The sequence below is a fragment of the Electrophorus electricus genome, chromosome 15, assembly GCF_013358815.1.
Source record: "Electrophorus electricus isolate fEleEle1 chromosome 15, fEleEle1.pri, whole genome shotgun sequence".
In the NCBI taxonomy this organism is placed as follows: domain Eukaryota; kingdom Metazoa; phylum Chordata; class Actinopteri; order Gymnotiformes; family Gymnotidae; genus Electrophorus; species Electrophorus electricus.
Genome location: NC_049549.1, coordinates 2909448 through 2924711, shown reverse-complemented (window position 1 = coordinate 2924711; position 15264 = coordinate 2909448). Strand labels below are relative to the sequence as shown.

The 15264-nt window shown below is 44.5% G+C and overlaps 2 protein-coding genes across 11 annotated transcripts; one reads left to right on the top strand and one right to left on the bottom strand.

Moving 5' to 3' along the window:
• Positions 1 to 1097: 1097 nt before the first annotated feature.
• Positions 1098 to 5338, bottom strand: LOC113578629 (transcription regulator protein BACH1-like). Of its 2 annotated transcripts, none has more exons than XM_027012007.2 (5): positions 5221 to 5338; positions 4204 to 4455; positions 2805 to 4022; positions 2336 to 2542; positions 1098 to 2045 (listed from the first exon to the last, which is right to left on the bottom strand). In XM_027012007.2, exons 2-5 carry the CDS (start codon positions 4441 to 4443, stop codon positions 1728 to 1730), a joined length of 1983 nt encoding a protein of 660 aa, XP_026867808.2. In that variant the 5' UTR covers positions 4444 to 4455; positions 5221 to 5338; the 3' UTR covers positions 1098 to 1727. The 2 variants fall into 2 exon arrangements, with proteins under 2 accessions (XP_026867808.2, XP_026867807.2); XM_027012006.2 differs by lacking the exon at positions 5221 to 5338 and adding an exon at positions 4722 to 4806.
• LOC113578628 (TRPM8 channel-associated factor homolog) lies at positions 4783 to 15099 on the top strand. Of its 9 annotated transcripts, none has more exons than XM_035534054.1 (10): positions 4786 to 4865; positions 6416 to 6502; positions 6808 to 6961; positions 7246 to 7953; positions 8045 to 9039; positions 12576 to 12670; positions 12836 to 13049; positions 13283 to 13522; positions 13673 to 14010; positions 14278 to 15099. In XM_035534054.1, exons 4-10 carry the CDS (start codon positions 7322 to 7324, stop codon positions 14518 to 14520), a joined length of 2757 nt encoding a protein of 918 aa, XP_035389947.1. In that variant the 5' UTR covers positions 4786 to 4865; positions 6416 to 6502; positions 6808 to 6961; positions 7246 to 7321; the 3' UTR covers positions 14521 to 15099. The 9 variants fall into 9 exon arrangements, with proteins under 9 accessions (XP_035389948.1, XP_035389947.1, XP_035389946.1 ...); XM_035534053.1 differs by having other exon boundaries at positions 4838 to 4892; XM_035534051.1 differs by lacking the exon at positions 4786 to 4865 and adding an exon at positions 4969 to 5049.
• The last annotated feature ends 165 nt before the right edge of the window (positions 15100 to 15264 follow it).

Below are 15264 nucleotides of genomic sequence, written 5' to 3'. Positions count from 1 at the left end.
TTCAGTAAACAAATGTGATGCGTTTAGTGCCAAGAATGTTAGGCTACATTTGAATGAATTTGCATATACGCCACCCATTGCTACAAACTCAAGAATTTTCATACATTAGCATAATCTACAATATTGTAAATATTTCCTATTAGAACAAAATGCCTAATATGAATGTGTGGGCAGTAACCGGATCAACAGACTCTTATATAATTAAGAATCATCACCTCTCAACACTGTATGGCTCATGCACATCTGACAAACCAGAACACATGTATAATACAAGTACGGGTGCTAAAGCATACGAAAGCTTCCATTTGAAATATCTAGCAATGTAGAGTGCAAGTTTGGTTACATACATAAACATGAAAACAGTTAATTAAAAAAAATATATACACAGAATTACAGAGTTAAAATATTTTCTCCTGAGTAAAAATTACAAGGTGAACAATTAATTTAGGCAGAACCATCCTACTTTATCTGGGCATACATTGAAGCTTGTTGTGAATATGTTTGTTATTAGGAAAAAACAAAAAAAAATAAAATAACCATGACTAGTCCAGCAGCATAACACAAAGCAAGACTCCTGGGTTAGCCTCTCCCAACAGCAACTCCTGTGGTTTTAATCTAATAAAACCTCTGACTCCTGGGTAAAGGTGAGCATGAAACCTCTAAAATTTGGAGCTCCAGAGCTGTGATCTGAATATTTACTGATGATTAGTGATTAATAAGTGATTACTAAACTCATGAGTGCATTTTCGATTCCATGGCTGTCTCAGAGGTGAGCAGACATGTCTGCATCTGCGCTCTTAACTAGAGCTGGCGTGTGTGTGCTAAATCCATGACCATGGGTGTGCACTTAAACAGCACCAAGCAACCCCCAAGGTGTGTGACTTACAGGTTGGAGCACGACAGGGCACAGCTCCCTGTTCCTCATGCCTCCACATGTGTCTGCCCTTCATCTGTCCTCTGACCTAACGCAGACCATCAGCCCACGAGCTATTTTCACTTTAAAGCAGCCTGCAAATGTTCCCATTAACATCTTTTATTTAAACAGGGCTTGCAGTTTCGCCGTTGACATCTCCCATGTACCCCCCCCCCCCCCCCAAACAAATAGCAGGAAAATGTACCAAATAAATTAATCCATATCATAATAAGACGATGGTTTGAGTCCCTGACAGCACTTATACAAGTGCCGGTCTGTCCCACGTTTACTGATATGCAAGCTTAGGTCAAGAATTTAGCAAGTGCACACATCTGACTGGCCATGGAAGCGCAAATGCCCAGACTGGAGCCGGAGTCAATTCGTCTAACTACTATCTGCCTCTGTGAAAATGAAGAGGACTAACCAGGAATTAGAAATGTTTGGTTCAGTGAATCTGAGCTGACAACATCAAGCTTGCTTTGTGGTACGTCTTACAGGAAATAAGTGCAATAGTTTAACCGCAACATTACAGCGATAAAAATCGTACAATTAAATTCTTCAGGAGACAAAGCCAGCGCAGTGAGTATTGTCCTCTGACCACAGCTGCACATAAGTAAACGAGCATATGAAGAATCCCACACAGACAGCCAGCATCGCTTCTCAGATCAAACCCCGGTATTGAAAATGAGAAAACCAAATGATATGCAAATGATTATACTGTGGGTACATATGGCAGATTTGTACTAGAAGTCTGTTTCAACCGTTGACCATCCCACTCGTGTTCCTGTGCTTCCAGATGGACCTGCCTTTTAGATCATGTAACATGAGAGTCCGTGACATTGTTCTGTGTACCAGCTGGTGTAACCCCTGCCCCGTTCCCTCCGGGGTCAGGGGGACAGGGCTCCGGGCGGGCGTGGAGGACGGGGTCACGGCTGGAGGAGGTCACGCAGGTGAGGATCACAGGGGCGGAGCAGTCTGAGGAGAGGTACCTGGGTAAGAGGCGAAGCTGCTCTGGCGGTGCCGAGGCCTCTGTGCACACGCTCTGGCACAGGCGCGAGAGAGACTGACGCGTGTCCTCCATACTCCGCCTCAGCTGACGACGTTCATGAAGCAACTTCTCCTTATGAGTTCTCTGTTTGGTGCGCACACACACAAAAACACGTCAACACTGTTCTATTTATCTGCCCAGGTAAGAGCAGGTAGAACGGGTCAAAAATTGTATCCATGGAGCCAAGCTACACCCCACGAATACACAGGTGTCCACGTTCATTTTAGAAATCGGTGGTCTTCCCATTAACTGCTAGACTGGGAGGTTAGCTAAAGGCATTCTGTTTGACTAAATACAAGACTAATAGTTGCCACAGTGCACACCAAACGTCTCTCCAATCGTCTGAAAAAGGAAAAGTAGACCCAAATACGCACCAGCTTCTTGATGTCTCCCTCGAGGCGGTAGATGCAGTCGAGCTTCCTCTTGCGACAGCGCTGAGCGGCCATGCGGTTTTTGCTGCGTCTCCGGACGTCCTGCACAAGCTCCAGCTGCTCGGGGCTGAGACGCTGCTCCCTGAGCATGCGCAGGAAGGCTCGTCTGCTCATGCTCGAGATCTGCTCTGCTGGGACGGGCAGGTCTGCCTGCCACGGGAGAGAGGCAGAGCACAGCACCGACTCGCTTAGCTCGGGACCTTCCCACTTCTGCTCGGATTCTGGCTCACGTTTGACTCCATCGTGCACTGCCAACATGACTCGGCTCACTGCGCAATTGGTTTTTGCGCACACTGCCTCGGTGTTTTTCTGTAAAACCTCTCATCTCAGCAAACATTAAAACTAAAATCAAGTCCCAGCTGGGATGAATTTAGAGGCTCTGTTGCACTGATGACTTCACTCTCCTTCTTACCTCGCACTCCGGCACGGTGCCGCCCACGCCGTCTCCCTCTGTGTCGCACTCCGAATTCTCGCCCGAGTTTATGGTAGACACGCAGGAGCCTTCTCCACTCTCTAGTTTGGACTCGGCGTCGGTCTGAGAGGCGTGGCCCTCGTTGGAGCTCAGGTCTCTCAGGAAGGGGCAGTCATCAGGCGCCGCCCCCAAGTCCAGATGCTTCAGCCAGTGAAAATCGGATGCATTTCCCACGGCTGCCTGGTCCACAGACTCCAGCGACTCCGTCAGAGAGGAGCTCAACTCTGGCCAAAAGCCCTTGGCCAGATGCTCAGCCACTTCTCTCTCCACTGTACTCCTCTGCGCACACCCCTCACTGTGTGCTGGATCAGGGAATATTTGCTCAGGGGAGGGGAAGGCCGGCATGCCCTCTGTGCCAGTGCCCTCGAGGTTACTCACTGACGCAATGCTGTCCAGAACCTCATTTGCTTCTGTGGAGCTGAGAGGACATAAGGATGTCTGCAGAGCCCTTAAAGGCTGGTCAAACTGCTCCTTGACCATCGGAGCCACGTTTAGATCTTCACCGGCAGACGTTCTGGAAGGGGAATCACCATCATCCACCGTTAGCCCGTTCGCCAACGTCTCCCCCGTCTGCAAAACGTCGCCGTCGCAGCCGTCTCCGGCAGGATGAACGTCTTCGCTTCCACCAGCACGTGGCATTGAAAGAAAGGGACAAATCTCAGCGCTGGCCACCGAAGACGAGAGCAACAGCTGCGGCCCACAGTTCTGTAAACACAGCTGAGCTCTGTTCTGACCTGCAGGTACCGGGAAAGTAACTAGAGGTGAATCTAAGTGCAGGTCCTCATCAGAGGAAGAAGGGGGACGTTCTCCAGGGCTCTGCACACCAGGCATGGCTGGGTCCCTCAGCTCCACGGCGGCCACGCGAGCCTGGGGCCCAGCGTCTGCTTCAGCAGTGGGGCGACGCTCGGGGGACACAGCCTGCTGTAGATCATGGCAGGTCTTGCTGTGCGTGCTGGTCTTGTTCCTCTTTTTGGCTTCCTGGTTGGTTTCGCTGCCATTGAAGAACTTGGGAACGAGGAAGTCGAAGCAGCCTTTCTCGAGGTTGTGAAATCCCAAGAGGTCGGCGCATCTGTGAATCTCTAGAATGTTCTCTTTGGTGAAGTGAAGCTTTGCAGTGTAGGCAAACTGCAGCAAAGGTACAAACCCTTCTACGGTGACCTTAAGGTATACAGAAATGTAAACACAAATTCAGTATATTGGCAATCAGCACATCAACAAGTACAATAAGACTTGTTATTATTATTGGTTACATCAGATAGTTGGTTATTTAAAAGAGTGCTAAAGATGTCCTTTCTAGAACATAATCTACATCCTATCCAGTAAAACTGTTAAGCACTACCTCATCAGGAAGCGTGATGATAAGGTTCCATCCCGTGTGGCTGAGGAGCCTGGTGTAGAAATAGTCGCTGCAACAAGCAAGCACAGAGGAGTGAGCCCGAAAGCTTCTGCTCTCCACTTCAACAGTCACATCACAGAAGATGTCCTTCTGCCTCTGCTGGTCCAGCGAGCGCAGCACGTGCACACTGTGCACAGCCGACTGGAAGGTGAACACAGACGTCCGGACGCCGTCCACAGACATGGCGCTGGATTTCTGCAGCAGAACACCAAAGGTGGAACAGTGGCATACAGTGTCAACTTTAATGTCACTCGAGCACCATTTAATTCATTTATTCATGTAGACGAGAAGCCTCTAAAATAATGTAACTCAAATATGCCAAATGTAATAACAGTAAAATATAACAAGGGACATGTTACATAGACCTTGTAATTAATTTATTTACTTTTTTTTTTTTTTTCCTTCAGTTGTACTGGATGGCAGTATAGGGAAATCCAGGCACACTTTCTCCTATGACATACCATGACGGCTTGTCTGATGCTGTAATTCAAGCGGATATAGCATAGCCTGGAGATACCGAGCCACGGAAATTCCCGTGAAACCGCTTCCTCAACTTCGCGACATAGGCGTCTGCCGTAACTAGTTAGCCAACAGCGTTCTTACTGGTATGAATCCTGCGACACTAACACTATGTAAGGAGGAGTTTGCGTACTAACGTAACCTAGTTAACATTAACTTTGCTCCCTTGGATTGCCTTAGCGGGGCCTCAACATAGCTAGTTACCCATCTGGTATCTTAACGGCTGTTTCAGTGCCTTTTCTAGTCATTACCACACTGAGATCAGCTAGGGTAAGTTAGCCCAGCTTTCTCTTTGGATTTAACTTGAAGAAGATTAGCTAGCTGAGCTAACTGTTTTAGCTGTCCACTAGCTGATGTCAAAGTAGCTATCTTAGCGAAGGATTACGACATTCTAACGTCGTCTAGAGTAGGTAAACACCAGCTAAATCGGTCAGGACTAACCTGTCATATCACCTGAGAGGACAAAACCCTCGACCACTCATCACATTGGTGGCGTTTTTAAAAGGCTCACAGCAGCTATCGCTTCCGCTTCGCTATTGTTGTACGAGCAGCTCGCGACAGGCGGCGCGTCACGTGACTGACGAGCAGGCCCGCTGGGACGCAACGCGTCCGCTTAACCACGCCTCCGGGTGACGTCATGTCAGCGCGCCGAACACGCGTGGACCGGTGATACGACGCGCGGTGAGACGCGCTGTTCGTGAACTGAGTACATAAGATTAGAAGGGCTTTAGAAGAGCATGTTTTGTAGGTGACGCCTACCAAACCCAAGTTATACAATAACCTGTGGGGTATTAGAGATCTATGTATTTGTGGTATAGCTTAGTGTTTGTCATGCTCATCACAACCAACCAGCTTCACCTGTTACGATGCCACGTTTCACCTTTCTGGAATTCTGAGCACACGTTGTGTACCTGCTTGCTAAGGCTTGCCCAAAGGCTCATCTGTTCTGACCAGGTTTCCTGCATTTGCACCTGTTTCTGGGTTATGATCTGGTACAATATGTCTTATACATTTCCTACATACTGTACAGCAAGATGTTGCTTGAGTAGTGGTAGCTCAATGGTTAAGGTGCTTGACTTGTAATCAGAAGGTTGGGCCCCTGAGCAAGGCCCTTTAACCCTCAATTTCTCAAGTTGAATTCAGTCATAATTCTAAGTTGCTTTGAATAAAAGTGTCAGTTAAATGCCATAAATGTAAATGTAACTTGGACAAAAGTATCCTCTTGGTGATGTGGACAACCTCTGTTCTCTGATTTCTGTTTACTTATGGAAACTGGATGGACTGATTGGTTTTATTGTCTAGTTTGTATTTCCACCAATTATTCTTACAGCGCACTGATACATAATGTATATTGCATGACAGACAAATAAAATAAAATGCATATTTAGATAGTATGAATAGTCTGACTTTTCAACAGAAAGGATTTTAACAGAAAAAGTTAAAATGAATCCAAATTTTAATCTAACTTAATCTGTGCATGGCACAGAAGCACATACTCTACACTTTATATTCTGTTGAGGTTCAGGCTTGTAGTCACTTGCTGTTTATGATGCATGTCTTATATCTAGTGTTCTTATTTTTGTAGTCATTTGACCAAATGTACATCTGTGTAATTAATATCTTAATATTTGTGCAGTGTGTGGAATTATGGCTCTATGAATAAAATGAGCTGTGCATTAAAGGATAAAAACACATTAACCTCTATTGGATTAAAACCTACAAAGTAAGTGTTATTTAGGTCCTTCGTATGTCAAGGATTACAACAAAATCACTGAAATCCTTTAAACTGTAATTTTCTCAAAATCAACTTTAATACTGTACAAAAACAATCAGGATTAAAACCAGACTTACCCTAGATTCTTTTAATGTAATATTAAAGCAGGTTATTCTAGATGCAAACTAGAATTTTCAGTAGTGTTGTTTTAGATTCACACAATACTTTTCAATACAGTTTTTCTACAGTGCCTTCGAGGGAATAACTGTGTAATGACTGACGCCACTTGTTTTTCTACTCCACCCTGTTTCTAGGAGATAAAACAATTCTCTGTCCTGGTCTGCTCATCTTGCTCTTCCAGAACTGGGCTTATTAATGCTCAAAAGTTCAAACTTATACACTCTGTCCCATGCAAGCACAGGAAAGGCACAGGAAAGTCTGTCTGGTTAGGCTCACCTTTATTTATTGGTAAGTAGCTTCAAGGCTGTTTACATATGTTACATAGTTACATTACTTTGTTATGAATAACAAAATATTGTTATACATTTCCTGTGTTATATACAAATATCTAAAGTACATAGGCTTTAAGTTTGGTTAACTTTAGGCTGATTGTGATCTGAAAAACCCTAATAGCATTTTACAAACTTTAGGGAATTTTTTTAACTGTAAGATGCTTTAATGTCTAATGCTATCATACAATTCACATATTTTCTAAAAATGTTTGAGTGTTTGCCTTTCTGTTCTCTCTGCAGTGTTGCACTTTCCGAAGTTCTAAACTTCATATACGACTTTGAAAGACAGGAAAGGCCAAACGCCAGCTAGACCACAATGCACCGATTCAAAAATGAACGAATGTCAGACTACTTCCAGCTCATGTCTGGGCTTCAAGAACTTGACTTCCAAGGGAAAGCGGTACCCAGTGACTTGGTGTTGATAGGCAACCATTCCTTCCCGTTGTCCATGAACACAAGAGGTCAGGTCCTAATGGCTGCATCTCGCTACGGCCAAGGACGTATAGTAGTCTTGGGTCATGAGAAGTTCTTAACCCATTTCCCAGGCTTGGTGGAGAATGCATTGGTTTGGCTCATGCCCTCTAATGGTAACAGCAACACAGTAGGCATTCATAAGAGTCTTAGTTCGCTTGTTGAAAACCTGTCTTATTGTTCTTTGAAAACCAAGACCGGAGACTTCCAGAGCGATTTTGCAGTCTATGTCTCTGACGCCTACAGTGTGGATGAGTGTGTGAAAGATATGGTGGCCTTTCTCAAAGCTGGAGGAGGCTTGCTGATAGCAGGGCAAGCCTGGGGCTGGGCCAAGGACCACCCAGAGGAGAACACATTACTCAGCTTCCCAGGGAATAAGGTGTGCAGTGTGGCAGGAATCTACTTCTCGGAACACATGGGGGAGCTTGGCAAGTTTCCGGTGCCCACACAAATTCCGGCAAACTGGCTTTCAGTGTCGTAAGTAAAGCACTCAAGTGCAAACTTTTCCCATAACCTTCTGATGTTTGTCTCAAACGGTCTCACTTAAATTTCTCTTGTTTATTCCTAGGATAGGCAAAGACTTCAGACATGACCTACGGGTCCTACTAGAGGGCGTTTCTGAGTTTGACATTCAAGGTGGGGCCCTTCCATCTGAGGTGATGGTACACGGACCTTTGGCCTTTCCTATTGGACTCACTCCAGATGGTAGAGCCTTCATTGCAGGGGCCTACTATGGTCAGGGAAAAGTAATTGTGGCTTCCCATGAAGGATACTTTGGTCTTGATTCTCTGTCAACTTTTCTGATCAATGCTGTGCGCTGGCTCGACGAGGGCCGTAATGGAGTCATCGGTATCTTACCACAGTTTCAATATATCCATCGCATTCTGAGCGAATCAGGGCTAAAGTGTGAGTTCACTGGCTTTAGGGAAGATTTGAGCGTGTTTGTATGCACCTCCTACAGTGATGCTCAGTGTCAGGAGATCCAGGAATACGTTGCTGAAGGTAGTGGCCTCCTGATAGGTGGCCATGCTTGGTACTGGGCCCAGAGCAACCCTCACCGCAATGTAATGACAGAATACCCCGGAAACATCATCTTGAGTAAGATGGGCCTGTCACTTATGGGAAACACCTTAAAGCCTGCTGTGTACAAGGCCCAGGAAGTGCCAAAACATGGAAAATCCACTACATACCACTTCCGTAACTTGCTGAAGAGCTTTGCTAGTCATGTGATCAGCGGCCAGCAGCTAACACAGCATGAGCAGGAGTATCTGGATAAGCTCAGGCATGATTGTGCAAATTACCTGCAAATGCAGGCCCACAACAATGCTTCCTACACCTCTACGGTGGCACTCATCACAGACATGCTGAAACAGACTGGTGTGCCACAAGCGAGCCATGCTTATCCTGTGGAAAGTGCCAAGGACAAACTGATGCTGCACATGAGCACTGAGGTCTACAAGGTTTGCCCAAACCCGGATGAGCTTCTGCCAATCATCATCTCCAATATTCCCAAGCTGCCTGTTGTGTCCAATGCCAGGGTCTGCATTAGTGCCAACACTGCAGGTAGGAATCATCTCAATTTTCAGAAATTGCCCAGGATTTTTTCAAATGTGGAGCAAAATTTAGATTAGGGTTAGTTTTGAGAATAATCTTAGGGTTACAGTTAGTCTGGGTTAGGGTTAGTCTTGATTCTGGGTTAGGGTTAGTCTTATGCTTGTTTTAAGGGGATTATTACCGCACATTCCCATGCACCGTGGTGATATAATATATAGTCATTATATCACAAAACAATGTGAGGTTCAAAGGTAATTGGGTAATTAACCCTTTGTGGGCAAGCCTGGCCTTTTTGGTTCTATCTTGAGGTTTGTTCCTCGTAGTCTTGGAGTTTTTTCCTCACCACAGTTGCCTTTGGCTTGCTTACTAGACCCGGATATTTGTAAAGCTGCTTTGTGACAGTGTCTGTTGTAAACAGTGCTGTATAAATAATCTTTCCTTTGCTTTTAGGGTGGGATGGTGTCCACCCTTCTCAGATGGGTGCTGTTTGCTGCAGCATACATTTCCTGAACCATTTGTCCCATGGCAAACTTAATTAATCAATGAATGTCCAGCACAGAGGCCAGAGGTTAAGCTGACTGCTGATTGCTATGTCGCCCAAGGTCCATCATATAGACACTGTATCTGTTTCCTGAGCTATACAGGAATAAACAAAACCTAAAAAATGATGTTTGAATAACCTAATTAGTATTAAAGTAAATTACACACAGAACACTGCCAGCACCTTTGATCTAAAGCAAGGATTACTAAATATTAGATCTCTAACATCTAAAGTGCTCATGCTGATAAATTATATCATCACTGATCATAAATCATGTATCAGGCCTAATGCCGTTCTAGCCGTAGCGATATATACCGCCCTCGTCTAACTAGTTGTGGAGGTGGCATTGGAGTTATTTAATACGACACATTAGCCGTAAACCAGAAAGCTCATTATGATTTCAAGCCCTTTGAATGTTTTATTAACATAAATGATGTATCCAGCGAAAAGAAGTCTACTCAGTATTTTTTGCTAATTAGAGTTTACAAGCCATATTCTGAATTTCTTAATGGATTTGCAGATTTCCTCTCTAATCGAATTCTTCAGGTAGAAAAAAGCTAGTATTGTCAGAGATTTCAAAATTCACTTTGCTAATGCTGATAAAGACCCTTTAGTATTTAGCATTCAGATCTGTGTTTGAATCAATAGGTTTTACTCAATGTATCAGAGATTCCACACATTCTGGTGGACATACTCTTGATTTAATGACCAGTCTGATGCATCTCAGTCCAACCCTTAGTGCCAACTTGATCTTGCAAAGAAATGACCATAATGGTTCCAGAATAATCCACTCATCGATTTGGTTGTTTTTACTAGGATACCAAGCTGTGTATTTCCTTTAAACTGCAGGTCAGTCAAATACAGCGACCTCACTACCACACCAGACACACGATCACTTTGGCAATTGCATCTAGATTTACTGCTAATGTCCCAGATTTATCAGTTCTGACTGGGATGCTTTCAAACCCCACAGAATTTGATCAAATGATCAATACTTAATACTTCAATGATTAATACTTAATTTTGCTGCTCCACTTAAGGATAAAAGAGAGAAAAATACTGTGGTAGCCTGAGCTAATATCGTGAAACCCCTCCTCACAATCTCCCATTTGCTTACTAGATTCATTGCCCGCAGACTTTATTTAAAAAATGGTACCTGAATAATTGAACCTTAAATATATTGTTAAATATAATAAACTCCTCCCCATACAACAGCTATGTGCCTAAGTCATTCAGACTAGCTGTTATCAAACCACTGATGAAGAAACATAACCTTGAGCCATGTCAGTTGGTCAAACTACAGGCCAATCTCAAACCTTCCCATTTTTTCCAAGATCCTAGAAAAAGCTGTAGCTCAACAGCTAAACTCATACCTGAATCAGAACAAGATACAGGAAGTCTTTCAGTCAGGATTTAGGCCTCATCATAGTACAGAGACAGCACTCATTAAAGTAGTTAATGACCTGTTGTTGGCTTCTGACCAGGCTTATGTCTCTGTGCTTATATTGCTTGATTTCAGTGCAACATTTTACTAGGTAGACTCAAATGTTTTTGGAATTAAGAGAATAGCGGCTTTGCTGATGACACTAACTCGTATGTCTCTGCCAAACCAGAGGACAAATATCAGTTTAATATTATTGAGGATTGTATAAAGAACATCAGATACTGGATGTTAAGAAACATTCCCTTGCTCCTGTAAAAACAGAAGTGCTCTTATCAGGTCCCCAGGCAGCTGGGAGTAAACTGTCAGATTACATAATAAACCTTGATGGTCTCTCAAACACACAGTATTTAATGGTTAAAGATTTTGGTGTAATTATGGATTCCAGTTTCTCATTCGATGCTCATGTAAATAATATTTCTAGGACCCCCTTTCTCCATTGCAGGAACATTTCAAAGATTAGGAACATGCTCTCCTCACATGATGTACATGCATGGACTAGCTTTTCTACTACTCCTGTCTGAAATTCTATAATGCTCTACTATCTGAGTGCACCACTAATTGCACAAATCTCCAGTTAGTTGAAAATACAGCAGCCAGAGTTCTTATTAGAACTAGACAGTTTGATCATATTGTTCCTGTCATATCTACCCTGCGTGGGCTCCCAGTAACATTTCATATTGATTATAAAATACTTCTACTGAGCCATAAGGCACTGAACAATCTTGCCGCACAGTACCTTATGAGCTCGGTCTATGTTGACCCACCACGTCTGCTTAGATCCAAAGGTGCAACTCTTCATTAGTACCTAAACTACAGACACCTGGCTTGGGGCAGAGCTGCTCCCAGACTATGGAATAACCTTGCTGTCGATGTTTGAGACACACAATCTCAATATTTAAGGCTAGGCTGGAAATCTATCAGGCATTTTATTAAATACCTCTCATCTTGGGTAAAGGTGTAGCTGTGGGGTTTATGGGCATTGCGAGTTATGGTAAACGGGGATGTTGTGATGCTGTCACTTCAACTCTTTTTTCTCACTCAGGTTTGCTGGCTGTGGAGTGCTGATGTCCCAGGGTGCCTCATGTCTTTTGTTTCTTTCTGGTTCTGTACTTTTAGCTGTGCTGTCATAGATCTGCCGGAGTCCACCCTTGCACATTATATACCCCCATTTCACACTCTTTAGTATTTGGACATGGCTAATAATCTGTCCTCTCTTTCTGCTAAGGCGCACCTACTCCTGGTGTCGTTGTGGCCGAGCCTCGATCCGTTTCAGCTGCTGTGGCTTAGACTAGACTTCCACTGCTAGTTCTTATTTAGTTCTCTTGTTCTTTATTGGTTATATTGTTGGTGTTGTGGTGTCTGGTGTTGACCGGAGGAGGATGGGCCCCCCTTTAGAGTCTTGGTTCCTCTCAAGGTTTCTTCCCCGTGCTGATGCGACTTTTCTCCTCGTCACTCTTGACTTTGACTTACTCACGGGGGGCTTGGACTCAGATATTTGTTCAGTTGTTGTACAAACCGCTGTATAAGTACATTTGAGTCATGTCACCAACTTTCTTTCAGATTGTGAAGAATGGATCAGCACAGGTCTGTATCTTTCTCCTGGAATGCGGACTTACGTTGCAGTACCCAAGGAAATTATGGGCAAAGGTTGGAAGGTAACTGAACTGTATATGTCATAAACCTTTATATTTTGCAAACCTGTATATGTCATATAACCGCATATATGCCATATAACCGTATATATCTTAAACCTGTCCGTTATTTGTAAATGATTATAACAAACGTAACATGACGCTCTCACTCACTTCTTGTGTCTGTAGCTGCAGATTGGCTGTCAAACAGATTATTTAGGCAACGCCAACAGTCTGAGACGAGCCCCCGTTGTGCACGAGCGATTCCCTCTAGAAGAACAGATGCCTCTGGTCTGGAACCTCTGGGGAGGGCTCATATACCTGATTGCACCTCCATACACCAAGGTGGAGGCAGTGGAGGTGGTGCTACAGGAAGCCGTCAGAGCACCTTACTACAAATCTGGTACATCTGTGTAACGTCTCTCTAAACACAAACGCTTACTCCTGTTTTAATGTTATTAAGATCAAAGTTTTTAAAAAACATTTAACATTCTTGATTAATTCTGTGAGTAATAAAGTCTGAGCTTGAAAAAAATGACATCGAAAGCTCCAGTAAGTGCTAATAAGGTATAGTTGGCCAATGACTCTTTTAACCCAACAGTATGAGGAAGTAGCTAAACTTAACCGTTAATTCAGGAGAGACCAGCGTGGCAGACTGGGTCAACTCCATCTGTGCTGCACCCGCCCCCTGGGCAGAACTGGAGTTTGAGAACGTCGTCATCACCCTGCAGTCTGACGCCATACGGCAGCTGGACCGTCCGGACAAGGTGGCAGAACTCTGGGACTCCATCATGAGGGGCGTGGCTGATCTGGCCGCGATACCCCCCAAGCTCCCCCGCAAGGAACGCTTTGTTGCTGACATTCAGATCTCATGTGGTTTGTACTAGTCTTGTTTTCTTTTAATGGCTTTTTCTCCGAATTTAAACGATCCATCCATCAGCAAAACTAGCATGGCAACCCATGTTATTTTTATCAGTATGAGCTAAGCAGGCGATCACTGCTGTGCCATTGTTCTTCTCTACGCAGGCTTCATGCATGCCGGCTACCCCATTATGATCCACTCCTACACTGCCCCAGAGATGTTGAACGTGGATGCAGCTCGCAAGTCTGGACTCTGGGGCTTCGTCCATGAACTGGGCCACAACCAGCAGCGTGGCGTGTGGGAGTTCCCCCCGAACACCACAGAGTGCACTTGTAACCTGTGGTCTGTGTACGTGCACGAGGTGGTGCTAGGCATCGACAGGGCACAGGCACATGAGAACATGTGTGCCGATAGGCGGCAGGCTCGAGCCCAGAGCTACGCCACGAATGGGAGACAACTGAAGCAGTGGGGCATGTGGACAGCCCTGGAGACCTACATGCAGGTACGTGGCCACACGTATTTAGGATTTAATTTAAGCTTCGCCCTTTTGAAATGTTGTTTTCTTGATATGAATTTCATGTCATGGGGTACGTCGTGTTTAATGCTTTTATTTTCATACCTAATGACCTAAAAGCTCAGCGTGTAACACGAAGGACCGTGTCCGCTTGACACAGACTCCAAAGATTTCATAACTTCTATAGCAGTGGTTGTGTCTAGAATCCACACCCACTTCACCACTCAACCATTGCCTTGGCCTACTTTCTTTAAGCTGCAAGACGCATTCGGCTGGGACGCCTTCAAGACGCTCTTTGCTGCCTACCACAACATGAATAACGTTCCAGGTGACAACGATGGCAAAATGAACCTGTACGCTGAAACATTCTCCAGTGTGGTAAACAAGAACCTGGCCCCATTCTTTAAAGCCTGGGGCTGGCCCATCCAGGTCAGGACCGAGGAGAAGCTCTCCAGCCTGCCGGAGTGGAAGGACCACCCCATGGCCCAGTATGCTTGATGTTAGCTGTACTAGCTCTGTTCTTGGTTTGATGCCCTAATGTGCCCAGCTGCACAGACTTCAGGTTAGTTTCACTGCACTGCTCAGAGTTTAGAGGAGGCCGAACGAACTCTGCTGCTCATCCAGTTCTGCGTGTAATGTCATTATTATGAGCCTGTTACTGATTTTAGGAGCGGTTTACATTTTGGAATGTTCAGAAGGCTCTCTACCCTACATGAACTTAGTGATATTGTTATTTGGTTGTTGTTAATGGGTTTTCTATTGCTGGTTTTCATGTTAAAATGATTTATAATAGAACTACATCTGTAGAATTACAGAGGAAATAACTGACAAATTTGATACATGGGTTACTAAAGAAAAGACAATCATATTTTTCAATGTTCCTCTTTCTCTCCCTGGGTGTGTGGTTGTATACACGCGACTGTGTCTTTTCAGTACCCTAAATCTTACATTAACTTCACTGATTTTACAAATTGTGAACAGTACACCACACGCACAACAATGTAATAGCTTTTTGGCGCATGGTTATGGAAACGTGTACTTATGCTGCAGTGCTTAAAAATAAAGTATACAATTTGATGGGACAATGTCATGGTCAAATTTCTAAACTTTTGTCAAATGCGTGTTTGTAACATACTCGTCATCCTGACAGAGGGCTCTCGTCGGGGTGGATCTAAACAGGCTGCTATGTCCGTACGAGTGGGCCAGATCGTAAGGTCTGCGGCTGAGCTATTTGGGTCTATT

What these genes read in the sequence shown, in the direction of transcription:
- LOC113578629 (XM_027012006.2), bottom strand. An exon ending in TCATCACGCTTCCTGATGAG is followed by an intron (nt 4,023 to 4,203) that starts GTAGTGCTTAAC and finishes GTATACCTTAAG; the next exon opens with GTCACCGTAGAAGGGTTTGT. An exon ending in AGGGAGACATCAAGAAGCTG is followed by an intron (nt 2,046 to 2,335) that starts GTGCGTATTTGG and finishes CGCACCAAACAG; the next exon opens with AGAACTCATAAGGAGAAGTT.
- LOC113578628 (XM_035534055.1), top strand. Translation starts at nt 7,322, where the DNA reads ATGCACCGATTCAAAAATGAACGAATGTCAGACTACTTCCAGCTCATG. An exon ending in CATTAGTGCCAACACTGCAG is followed by an intron (nt 9,040 to 12,575) that starts GTAGGAATCATC and finishes ACTTTCTTTCAG; the next exon opens with ATTGTGAAGAATGGATCAGC. An exon ending in TTATGGGCAAAGGTTGGAAG is followed by an intron (nt 12,671 to 12,835) that starts GTAACTGAACTG and finishes TTGTGTCTGTAG; the next exon opens with CTGCAGATTGGCTGTCAAAC.